This window comes from Marmota marmota, unplaced genomic scaffold, assembly GCF_001458135.2.
Source record: "Marmota marmota marmota unplaced genomic scaffold, marMar, whole genome shotgun sequence".
NCBI lineage: Eukaryota > Metazoa > Chordata > Mammalia > Rodentia > Sciuridae > Marmota > Marmota marmota.
This window is the reverse complement of record NW_025999942.1, coordinates 2,037,330-2,050,357: the sequence shown is the minus strand read 5'-3', so window position 1 is coordinate 2,050,357 and position 13,028 is coordinate 2,037,330. Positions and strand designations below refer to the sequence as shown.

General features: G+C 41.5%; 1 protein-coding gene across 4 annotated transcripts in view; it reads right to left on the bottom strand.

Moving 5' to 3' along the window:
* Spata13 (spermatogenesis associated 13) overlaps window positions 1–13,028 on the bottom strand; it is a 340,611-nt gene that overhangs the window by 47,757 nt on the left and 279,826 nt on the right. For 3 of the 4 annotated variants that reach the window (XM_048801269.1, XM_015498706.2, XM_048801270.1), the window contains 2 exons: window positions 11,636–12,001; window positions 8,316–8,460 (listed from right to left, as the gene is read on the bottom strand). In XM_048801269.1, the coding sequence (XP_048657226.1) occupies window positions 8,316–8,460; window positions 11,636–12,001 (511 nt within the window). The remainder of the gene's footprint in view (window positions 1–8,315; window positions 8,461–11,635; window positions 12,002–13,028) is intronic. The other variant, XM_048801271.1, reaches the window with a different exon arrangement.

Below are 13,028 nucleotides of genomic sequence, written 5' to 3'. Positions count from 1 at the left end.
AGTCCAACCAGCTTTGCGCTCAGGCCTGCAGCCTGGCCAGCACTGCAAGGGGCATTTGCTCCTCCGTCGACAAGGCCCTCCAAGACCCACTAAGGCCCATCCAGCTCAGTCAGATGATGTCACATGTGCTTAGACCTTTCTCATCATGGGGGGCTCAGGACAGAGGTCCAACAGGTGCTACCCCGCCCTTCTCTGCGGAGCACTCCAGGGCTCCCCAAGCAGCTCCTGGAGGACCAGCTCCCAATTCAGCGTGGGGGAGGTCACAGGCTAAGCCAGGGCCCAGGAAGGAACCAACATCCTAGGGCGGGGCTTGCATAAATTTATCTAATTATGGCACCTCCCTATGAATGGTTGGCTCCAAAAGACCATAAGCCAATGGAACTTCCAACTACTAACTAGGACCTGTGTTTGTTCTCTCTCCTTCTCCCCCGCCCGGTGTGTGTGTGTGTGTGTGTGTGTGTATGTCTCAAAACAAAAGCAATGATCAGTATCAGTGCATCTGTAATACTTTTTGCTTGTTTTCTTGGAATGTTTGAAACCTAGGAGGTTTTCAAAATAAGTTTCTTCACCAGTCATTGACCAGCTCTGATGTGCTTCACAGATGGGTTGGTCATCATGCATAGTCTTTCCTCAGTATCTGGCTGGGACTGGTTTCAGGATCCCCTGGGACACCAAACACTGAGGGTGCTCAAGTGCCTTATGTAAAATGCTGCTGTATTTCAAAGAATTTCCCCACATCCTCTTGTACACTTTAAATTACTCCTAGGTGACTGATAACACATGATACAATGTAAATACTATTAAAAAGTTATTATACTGTATTGTTTGGGGGATAATGACAAGAAAAATATATATATTCTGTAAAGATGCAACTTTTTTCAGAATATTATCTGTAGTTGGTTGAATCCATGGATGGGGAACAAGTAGATACAGAGGTCTGCCTATAATTTGGGTCATGCTGTCCTTTGTAGATCACAAGACATATCATGCCTTTAAAGCACTGGAATTTTAGTTGTTTCCTAATGAAAAATATGAATCAGATATTATTTAGTTTTACAATCTGGTGTGAGCAACTCATAGCATTCAGGTTGAGAGAGTTGTCCTCGGTCAGAAGGCTACTTGGTCAATTTAATTCTCTTTCCCAGCTTAGACAGAGTGACTATATTCACAAAAAGCTAAAATGTAAAAACAAAAATTAAATAAAGCAATTATTAGTGTAAGAAAAAACTTTAGATATCATTAAAAAGTCAACTTGCCATGCTTGTACCCACTTAGAACAGCATTGCCCCCTGATGGAGTTATCCAATAACTCCACCATTCTCTCCTTTGTTATCTGGCATAATTACTAAATGCTCTAATATAGATGTACTGATTAGCTAAAATGCTTTAATTTGTTTGTTTTAAAGCAGCACTGGGGATTGAATCCTGGGCCTTGTCTACACTAGGAAAGTGCTCTACCACTGAGCTTCATCCCCAACCCTACAGTGCTTTCTAAAAATATAAGATAGGGGTTGGAGGTAGAGCTCAGTGGTATAGCACTTGCCTACCATGTACATAGCCCTGGGTTCAAACCCTAACATCACAAAACACACACACACACACACACACAAAACCCAATATAAATATATAAAATATATATAACAGATGGGGGATGGGGGTTTAATGAGAGAGAGAAAGAGAGAGAGAGAGAGAAAGGATTTTTTTTTTTTTCTTTTTGAAAGTGGACTACCGAAATCTAGTGACTTCAATACCTGGGCATACTTTTATCTGTTGCTTATGATCCATAAAAATTCTAAGCAGTGGCACATGCCTATAATTCCAAGCTTGGGAGCCTGAGACAAGAGAATCCTGAGTTCAAAGCCAGCTTCAGCAATTTAGCAAGGCCCTAGACAACTAAGTGAGACCCTGTCTCAAAAAGAGCCGAGGATGTGGCTCAGTGGTTAAGCCTGCCTGGGCTCAACCCTCTACACCAAAAACAAACAAACAAAAATCTACTAAAGTTTAAAATCAAAGAAAACTACACATTCTCTTTTCTGGGAGACAATTAAGTTAATCGGAAGTTCATCATAAGAGTAAAATAATCTGAACTTGATGGATGGGACCAGTAGAGAGAAAGTGAATGAACATGAAAATAAGAATTCTGAAAAGCCATCAAATTTTCTTGACAAATGAGTGGAACCCAGAAGTCAGAATGGGGAAATTAGGCAGGACACGCAGTGGCACATGTGGGTAATTCTATCTACTTGGGAGGTTGAGGCAAGTGAATCACAAGTTCAAGGCCAGCCTGAATAATTTGGCTAAACCTTGCCTCAAATAAATAAATAAATAAGGGTTGGGAGTGTAGCTCAATAGTAGAACATTCCTAGATTTAATGCCAGTACTCCCGCCCAAAATAATAAATAAATATAGATAGATAGATAAATTCAATAAGGCCAAACCCAGGGAATATGAAGCCACAGATATAAAATGTAATTATGTTGGGCTGGGGATGTATTTCAGTGTTAGAGTGCCTACTTACCATGTTCAACATCCTGGGTTCAATCCCTAGCACCACTAAGTAAATAAATAAACCCATAACATTTTTAGATCAGCAGCCTTCTATACATGAACTTTATAAAGGCACTTGTAAGTGCCACTGTGATTCATTATCTTGATTCTGTTATCTTAAATACCACACCCATGAGGTAGACAAGCAGTGTTCAGTTCAAATGACCTTCCTTCACACACTGCATGGGCTCCTAAGAGATAAGACTTGTATACTAAATAGAGCGAGAGAGAAAAATGCCAAGTGCTAGGAAAGGGTGGATTTTTTTTTAAGCCTGGTATTGTGGCACATTCCTTGTAATCCAAGTGACTCCAGAGGCTGAGGCAGAAGGATTACAAGTTCAAGGCCAGCCTAACAACTTAGAAAAAATAAAAAGGGCTGGAGATGTAGCTCAGAGCACTCCTGGGTTCAATATCCAGTAACCACCCCCCACCCCCCAAAAAATCTAACAATTTTAACTATTTTCCACCTACTTTCCTGGAGTATTTTAAAACAAATCTGTTATATCATCTTATGCAAAAAATATTTCAATGTATGTCAATAACAAGAACTTAAAAATAGGGCTGGGGATATAGCTCAGTTAACAGAGTGCTTGCCTCATATGTACAAGGTTCTGAGTTCAATCCCCAGCACCAAAGAAAAAGAAAAAGAAAAAAAAAAGAACTTAAAACTATCATTATCCTAACTAACAAATTAATAACAATTCTTTCATGTTACCAAACATTCAATCCCTTTGAAAATTTCCCCTTTCATCTCAAAATCATCTTTTTCAAAACTGGTTTGTTGATATCAGATCCAAACAAAGTTCACTCATTACATTATGGAATATAACTTAGATTAAACATAGCTCTCTGGGTGGCATCTGTATTAGATTTTGCAACTAATTATGGTCTTAAGGAGATTGGTGCTAGCACTCTGGTGATATGTACACCAAAAATTACATATCATATGGAAAGAAAGAAACCCTAAGCCTGGTATATAGAAGCACTGGAAATGGTCTATCAAGTGAGTTCCAATTCGCACCAGAAGATGAAAGTGGCAGGAGTTTTATAAGCCTTGAATTCTAGTCAGAGATGCCTCCACTGCACTAAAGATCTGCATCTTCATGGAGGTGGACACTGTTACTGCCCCAGGCAATAGGGAAAGCTCAAATTATTGGAATGATCTGACCCATGAGGTCTTTCGTTGTGCCTAACTGATCTCTGGCATCCTTAGGAGCAAAACTGATGAGAAACTCCATGAAGATATCACTTGATTTAAGTAGCAGGAAATCTCCAAGTCTGGTGAGCAGAAACTGACCTAAGCTGGTATAACAAAGAAACAACCAGGGTTCTCACTCAACTCCCAAGCTCAAAGTCTCAGTAATGCAAAGGCCAAGTCATCTTGGGTAGGCATACTATTACTGCAAGTCTTCTCAGCCTTCCTCAAAAGAGGCCTTCCATCATTGGGAAACCCCAGTGGCAAAACATATCTCTCTGACTGGAAGGAAATGGACTTAGGAAGGATTTAGCTTGTGTGGACTCATGGCTGGGAACTAAGGGTTTGGCTGAATGGCTTGGGGGAAGGTGGAAAGAACATAATAAATGAAGCCTTTAACTGGATATATCAGAAAACCAAAATATGAGAAGATAACCATTCCATGTAAATGCTGACAGCAACAGTGGCTGTTTAATAATCATGTGGACCTTATTTCCACTGTGTAGATGTCAGTCAATCTTCTTTCCTCCTTATCCTGATGGTTTACTAAGTGGGTTCATTCTAGTGGCAGAAATAGATGCTGAGCCTGGGCTAAACCACAAGACCTTCCCCTCAACCAAGTTAATGATACGGTTCTTTGTAGGAACCAGACAACTACTTGTGGAAAGTTGATTACAATGGGCCCTTGTCATAATAGAGAAGGACAATGATTTGTCCTTACTGGAAAAACCACTGGTGCTGGACATGCATTTCCTTCAGCACCAGACCTCTGCTGGGTCTTGGTGAAGGCGCCTAGACTGTCATTGTGGCATCTCAGACAGCACTGCTTCTCCCCAGTGACCATCTCCTGCTCAATCACAGCTTTCTGAATCAAAATTACAGAGGCAGCTTGGAGACACATCCTGATGCTGCCATGCAGGAGACACATGCTCTGAACTTATGACTGATGTCACTGGGTAATGCTCACCTATTGTGGGAAACCACTGGTACACACAGAAGTTTTTTTGGTGACTTCTTAACACACTTGAAAAATATTTCTTCCCCATCCAATAACTACTCTGTTGAAACTGAATTTAGACCCACAAGGGAGAAGTACTTCCACTGGAGTTCCCAGCCCTGACTCTGCTGAATTAGAACCCAGTAAGCCTGGTCATTATAACATCTTCTAGCCACTGGGGAAAAAAGCACCCAAGGAAAATATGGATGGCCTTGTGGTCACTGACACCATGGTTTCTCAACTGGACTCATATAATGGCCTTCACATCAGTTTCCCTTCCTCTGCCTTTCCCCCGCAAACTCCCTTCTCTCTGAAGCAGAAATTAGAACCTATCATTCTCCTGCTGGCAATGATTTCCCATTGCACTCAAAATAACCCCAAATCCTCGTGACCTGCAGTGCCCTTCTGTCTAGCCACAGCTGAACCCTCTGACTGCAGCATCTTCTTCTGTCCCTGTTCCCTGAGCTCTAGTCATTCTGGCCTCCTTGCTGAACCTCAGATATATCAAGATTTTGCCTATCTTTGGATGTCTATTGCTTCCTCTGGGACCTCTCCTCCTCCAAATCTTTGCCTCACTGTCTCCTACTCATCTTTGAAATCTCTACTCCAGTGTCACATCCCACTCCTACTCTCTACCACCTCACCCTCATTCATCTTATGCAGAGCAATCACAGGTCCTTGGGTAATCCTTACTGGCTTATGGGATCTATTTAAATTCTAGAATGTGCAGTTTTCCCTCTGTATTTTTGAGGAACTTGTTCCAGGACACCTCACTTACATACCAAAATCCTTGGATGCTCAAGTCCCTTATATATATATAAAATGGCACAGTATTTGCATAGAATGTATGCACATCCTCCTGTATACTTTACATTATTTTTAGATTACCTATACCTAGAACAACAAGAATATCATGTAAATAGTAGTTATAATGGTTGTTTAGAGAATAATGACAAGGAAAAAAGTCTGGGGCTGGGGGTGTAGCTCAATGGTACAGAGGCTGTGTGGATTTGATCCCTAGCAACAGGGGGAAAAAAAGATCAAAGTCTGAGTATATTCAGTATGGGGGCAATCTTTTTTTGAATTCTCTTCTTTTCAGAAATTTTTATTTATTTATTTTTGAGGTACTAATAACCAAGCCCATGCTTCATGTATGCTAGGAAGGGCTCTAACACTGTGCTGTGCCTCCAGCACCTGATTATTTTTGATCAGTGGTTAGTTGAATCTGTGCATGTGGAACCTTCAGATAGAAAGGGCCACCTATTAACTTGTTGTAATACTTTAATTCTTAGCTATATCTCAAATGATAAAAACAGTACCTAGGTCATAGCTGATGCCCCATTAATTTTTATAGAGTAACCGATTTTTGACCAACAGGAAGTAGACAGGATCACCTCCTCTGGCACCGAGCCCTAACAGGTAAGATACTGGGAGAGGCCAGGAAGCAGCCAACGGGAAGAATATCTGTGCAGTTGAAAACTACCACCTACAGCCTTGTAACCAGAACCCCCCCCCCCAAAAAAAGAGAGAGGTTTCCTTTTATGATGTCATGTACTCATAATACAATAGTTTATTTACTATGCCCTTCCTCTTCCTACTTCCCATCATGATACAGTGTTGCTTAAATTTATCTCAGGCTAAAAACACTAACAGAACTGGAGAAGAAAGAGTTCTAACTCCACAGTCTTAGACTTGGAGGTGTCAGCTATAATTGATGAGTCTTTGGTTTGTCATCCCTAGGTAAGGAGGAGGGTTTTCAGTAATATCTGGAATAGGTGCACCATGATAAGAGTACCATTTAGAACATTAGAGACAGTTTTGTTTAGGTAGGAAAATTTTTTTTAAAAAGTACTGCTTGGGCTGGGGATGTGGCTCAAGCGGTAGCGCGCTCGCCTGGCATGCATGCGGCCCGGGTTCGATCCTCAGCACCACATACAAACAAAGATGTTGTGTCCGCCGAAAACTAGAAAATAAATATTGAAAAATTCTCTCTCTCTCTCTTCTCCCTCTCTCTCTCACACTCTCTCTTTAAAAAAAAAAAAAAAAAAAAAAGTACTGCTTATTTGTCAATAAGAACCTTTGACCACTCAGCTTTCTTTTCTTTCTTTTCCTGTGGGCAGGGGAGCTAAATCCACTGCCCTTTTTATTTTTTGAGACAGTGTCTCACTAAGTTGCTAAGGTAGCCTCCTGAGTGGCTGGGATTAGAGGCCTGGACCACTGTGTTCAGCTTTATTTTCCTTTGTAGCACTACCTGCCCTGTTAGATATTTACTTGTTATTCTCCTCACTAAATTGTAAGTGACTAAAGAGGCTTTGTTCTGCTGACTGCTGTCACATGGTACATGGTAAGCTCTCGATGGTGAATGAATCAGTGAGAAAGAGAGCAAACGTACAACCTGTACAATCTTTTCCTGTTCCTAACACCACCTAGATTTCCTCTAGGAGAATGAACCCTCCTCTATTGTATTTGGCCTTGGTGGACAAAGAACTCAAGCACAGAAGGCAAGGAGGCCTGAAGGCAACCCCTCCTTCTCCCTGTACCAGTGCTACCAGGTGGTGGACATGACACCTAGCTCAGAGAGCTGAATCCTCATCTGGGGACTCTGACTCTTGGGTGAATGACAGAGGACAAACTGGACTTCACTCCTTCCCTGTGGATGGCAGAGTCAGTCCTTCTCATGGCTCCTTGGCTCCTGGGAGCAACCCTGATTGCTTTCTACATCCTAGCCTGGTTCCCCAACCATCCCATCAATTCTGGGAGCACTCAACATCCTTCCAATACATTCCCTTTTTGCTTAACCTAGCCAGTTAATTTTTAGTATTTTTCAATGAAAAAAACCTAAAGCTAAAATGAAAAAATGTAAAAGCAACAAAAACAAAAAACTAATTCTACAGGAAACACAAAATAAGCTATTTGCATATGTTCAGGGATTAGAAGAGAAAGCCTCTACATGTCATTATCAAAACCATTTCCGTTTTCCCTAATTTTTGTAACTCTTTGACCATGTGTGTGCAGGTTGTACACTGATACAGTCATGATATATGCTTTTGGTTAAATTCTGTCCCCCCAAGAGATGATGAAGTCCTTACCCCTGGGACCCACAGATGTGACCTTATTTGGAAACAATATCTTTTTAAATGATCAAGTTACAATGAGGTCATTAGGGTGGATCCAAATGCAGTAAAGTTGGTGTCTTTATAAAGGGGAAATGTGGACACAGGAGTCAGACACATGTACCCGGAGAATGCCACAGGAACGTGAAGGAACAAACACTGCCACACTCTGATCTCAGACTTCCAGCCTAGGCCTTGGTTCTCACTGGGCTGTGCCTGGTGGAAGGTTAGGTACGCAGACATCACAAGGGGGTCAAACTTCTCCAATTCACCAGGTTGGCTGAAAAAGCACCCACCCCCCCAAACAGCAAATGACATACCCTTATCCTGAGAAGAAACTTCCTCAAGGCCAGGCAAGCACCACCCTGACCCAGAGGAAGAAGAAAAGCAGCAAAATCACCCAGACATTTTGGGCACCTGGCAACAAACAGATGTTTCCATAGGAGGCCACTTTGAGACTCACCATTGGATGCTCTCATCTGCCGCCGACGTCCCACACGGTCTAGTCCAATGGGGGTGCTCTGGGAAAATGTGAAGGGCCTGAGCCTGGCCGACACTGCCTTGTAGGGTGGCACCTGGTGAGCGGGCACGGGTGGCCTGGCTGTTGGCTACAAAAGGAAAGCAAAAGCTATAAGAAGGGGCCAGGAAGTGGCAGCTCCTGCAAGCAGCAGGCTATACAGCCTTCTCACCACAAAGCCACTCACAGATGTGAAAGGGCTTCTCCAAATCCTGCCAAGAGCTGCAGGCTGCACTGGGCTCAGTGGCAATGTGTTAATCTAAAACTTTAACAGTCATTATCAGCTCAGAGGCTCCTACCTCACAGGATCACATCTCATCGCATTTGTCAGAGACATGTCAACAGGGAATAGTAAGCAAAAGTGAAGTGCCTGAGAACAGGACTGATTTAGGAAATGATAGAATGCCCACACAGCTTCAGGGTCAGGGTGAAGAAGATGCCTTCCCAAGAGCAGACTCTGGAGGAAGCAAAGATGTAGACATAAGGCCCAGCCAGGGTTACAGATAGCAGCTCTACCCATCCCTGAAGACCCACAAGGACTTGTGGACCTAAAGTCAATTGCTTACATAAAATAACAACAGCTGAGCTTTTATAAAAAGCTGGGTTTTGCCAAGTGTAGTCGCACATGCCTGTAATCCCAACTACTAGGGAGTTGAAGAAGGAGGATCACAAGTTCCAGGTAACCCTCAGTAACTCTCGTGAGACCATTTCAAAAAAAAAAGTGGGAGATATAGCTTACTGGTAAAGCACTGCTGGGTTTAATCACCAGTAATGCAGGGATGGAGATGTGACTCTGTGGTAGAACACTTGTCTAGCATGTGCAAGGCCCTAGGTTTCATCTTCAACACTGACAAAAAAAAAAAAAAAAAGATGGTTTCCTACATATTTACCCAGGTCTCTTTGGAATCATCTATAATGTACCTTCCTATTTTCCATATGTATGACTCCTATAAGTATGCATCAAAGGCTCACTTGGTTTGTGCTTTCCTTGGATTTGACTGAAGAAGTTATTTGTTTGTTTATTTGTTTTAGTGCTGGGGATTGAACCCATGGGCGACTTACCACTGAGCTACCTCCCCAGACTTTTTTAAATTTTAAGGCTGGGTCTCACTGAGTTGCTTAGTACCTTGCTAAATTGCTGAGGCTAGCCTCAAACTTGCAATATTTCTGCCTCAGACCCAAGTCACTGGGATTACAGATATCTATCACTGTGCCCAGCCTTCCTTAGGTTCTTAAAGAATTTTTCTACCCAACTCCCTAAGTAAAATTATGATACAGAAAATTATTTTGCCATACTTTTTTTTGATAATCTGTAGTGAAATATTTTTAAATGCTTTAGATTGTCTCTATACTGCACTTCAGGTTATAATAGAGTACAAAGTATTTTAGTTCAAATTATTTCCTCTAACTGGTAGAGTATCTTGGAGAAGGATCTTAGAGATTTTGAGATATTCTTCAATTTGACTTGCTTTTACCTTAAGAATTCAATTTAACTCAATTGAGTTAAATAAGAGGTTTTGAGTGCTTGCTGCCAACAAGGCATTGTGCTGGGACTTCACAGGGAGAATGTCAACATTAAATCCAAAACCAATATAGAATTTCCCTTTTAAGAGAATTTATGTATTATTTAAGACATCATCCAGCAGGTTTTAAAAATAAAATTGGGCATATACATTACTTAAAGACTGTTGTGTGAACATTTGACCACAGCCAGGATATCAACTTCGTCAAACACATATAAAATTTCTTTAGTACTGCATCTTTATTTAAAAGTCTTATATACTCAGAGTACACTGGGCACTTGATAAATATTTGTTGAATTTAAAATATACCAAGGGACCAATGTCAAACCAGTTGCAAATCAAAAAACAACCAAGAAAGAAAGAAAAAGAAAAGGTAAGAAAAGAGTAGAGACTGAAGACGTAGGGGGGTAGCTCAGTAGTAGACCACTAGCCCAAGCACATGTGAGGCCCTGGGTTCCATCCCCAGAACCCCCTCTTCCCCCCCCCCCCTACAGGATAAAACAGATTTTCTTTTAAATGTGATAAGAGGTGCATTTTTTCCCCTACCATTTTGTTACCATTTTTTTTCCTTTTTCTTTTTCTTTTTGGTATCAGGGACTGAGCCCAGGGGCACCTAACCACAGAGCTACATCCCCAGCCCTTCTTTACTTTTCATTTTGAGACAGAGTCACACTAAGTTGCTTAGGGCCTCACTAACTTACTGAGGCTGGCTTTGAACTTAAGATCCTCTTGCCTCAGCCTCCCAAGACACTGGGATTACAGGTGTGCAACTGGCTCCTTACGTTTTTTGTTCATTTGGGGTTAGAATCCATGGCCTTGCATATACTAGGCAAGCACTCTGTCATGGGGCTCTATCTCCAGCCCTTCTATTTCTTTTTATTTTCTTTTATCTTTCCATTTTAACAATAGACCACTCTCTGTTGTATCCTGCTACCCTTCCCCTGGTTAAAATCTCAGGTTGAGAGCTTTCAAATGAATTTAAATGCTCTTGAGAAACTTTGCATAAAACTTTTTTTTTCTGAAGAAGAAAAAAAACCCACACTTTTTATTGGAACTGTTAACTTAGCTTGAAAGATCTATTTTTAAGACATAAATTGCATGTGTACTCTGTATAAGATTAGCAACATGTACATTTCTAGAATGACCTCAAGATGTCCTCCTTGTTCTACTCTGATATATCTTATAGTTTACTATTTTACTTAGAGTACATAAAAGTAGCATGTGTGTGTATAGGTACTACAAGAAAGTTAACCAAATTAAAATTTGGAAATCTTATACTCCATCTGTTATCATTTAGTCCAATACCTTTTTAGGTATATTTAATTTAAAATTTTCAACTGAGCCTATATTGCTTTTTTTCACATGGGTTTTACACTCTGTACAATATATGGAATTTATTGCTTTCGACTTTGACCAAATTTATGTTTGCTATAATTGAATTTATAAATAAACATCTTTAAAATAAAAAAAAAAAAAGAAACAAAAGGCAAACCTGTTTCACAAATCATTAGAGACCTCAGGAAAGAAAGATTAGGAAAAAGGTGAACAGGTGTCAGAGGGTTAGTTTGAATTCAAGCAAGTTTTCAAGCAACATCAGGAGGAAAAGGCTGTGAGGAGATGCATCATCTTCCAGGAAGAGAGAAGAAAGCAAAAGCAGCTTCCGGTTTAGTTTGCAGTAAGAGAACAAAAGCCTGGAAGCTGGAAGTTCTTTGCCGGCTGTGGTAGCAACACACCAAATCTTACTTGGGTTAGAAGATTCTCGATTTCCTCTGTTTGTTTGTTGCCATAGAAGGTGACCCCTCCTATCACAGAAATGGGGCGTCTTCTCCGACCTCCTTTGGTACAGCTGGCTGAAACATTCTTGTCTGCAGAACCAGTGGAGGACATGTTCTCCAGGGGGGGCCCATCCACACAGTCCTTGCTCTGGGGGTCCATAGCAACGGAGTCTTCAGGAATGGACAAACTTCGGCTGGCCAGCTGGCCATAGTCAGACAGTGGCCGCGGTCTGGACCGCTTCCCGGAGCCCCATCTCCTCCTGGTGATCCTGGGCACCTCTGTCCTCTCCTCATCCTGGGATGAGCCTGGCCTCCAGGGATCACCAGTCACAACCTTTTCAAATGTGAACATGTTAGGTGAGCTCCAAGATCCAGGAAGGTATTAACAAAGAACAAGCTATCTGTCTCCTTCCCCACTATCCTCCTCAGCACCACTTGGGGCTGCCTTGATGTACTTGTTTACAATTATTATTTGTGTAGCAGACAATGAAGATACAACTAACACATGTATTAGAAGAACCAAATCCATCTGTCATTTGAGGCTAATTTAAAATTGTAATTTAAGTAGTGATATTTTGAGGCTAATGGTAAGGTACAATAAGGCATGAAGAAAGTGAGGCCCTGGGGGAGGGAAGGAGGGAAGGAAGGAAACGGTGGCCAAACACCACTACATTATAATAACCACAGTTAATATTAAGAAAATCAGCACCATTTTGAGTTAATAAAATGAACTTATAACTATAGTTAATGTGTCCCAAATATACAAAATAATAGCATGGAGGAGGCGCAAACCTGAAATGAGTGTGTAAAGCTACACATGGCTGCCCCAAGGTATTTCTTTCAAAAATGTGCACTACTTAAAAACAGAAGACTAAATCCAGGGTGTTAGCTGCTGGACCTGGCAAGGACCTGCTGCTGGAGCTGGCAGCTTCTGGGCAGCAGTTTGATGGGGGAAGAGCACTGAACTAAGATTGAGAGAACTAGATCAGGTGACTAAGTAGCTGTGTAATCTTGGACAAGTCACAACTAACTTCTCTGGATCTCAGATATTAGACTGGACACATCTCACAGCTCAAAATTTTGTGACCCTCAATAAAGCAATACCTTCTTTCTTTTTTTGGTCACAATGCAGAGGATCAAACCTAAGGCTTTGCACATGCCAGGCAAGAACTCTACCATTGAACTACACCCCCAGACCCCCTTTTCATTTTTGAAACAATTCTTCAGAGTCAATGAAATGGTCAGAAAAACACAAGAGGTTTGAAATCAGGCAGACTTCTGTGCTAGTCACTGTCTGGGCAACCAGCTAGCCTTGTAATCTCAGGGAAGTTAGTCAATGTCTCCCATTTGGCTCCCTAACT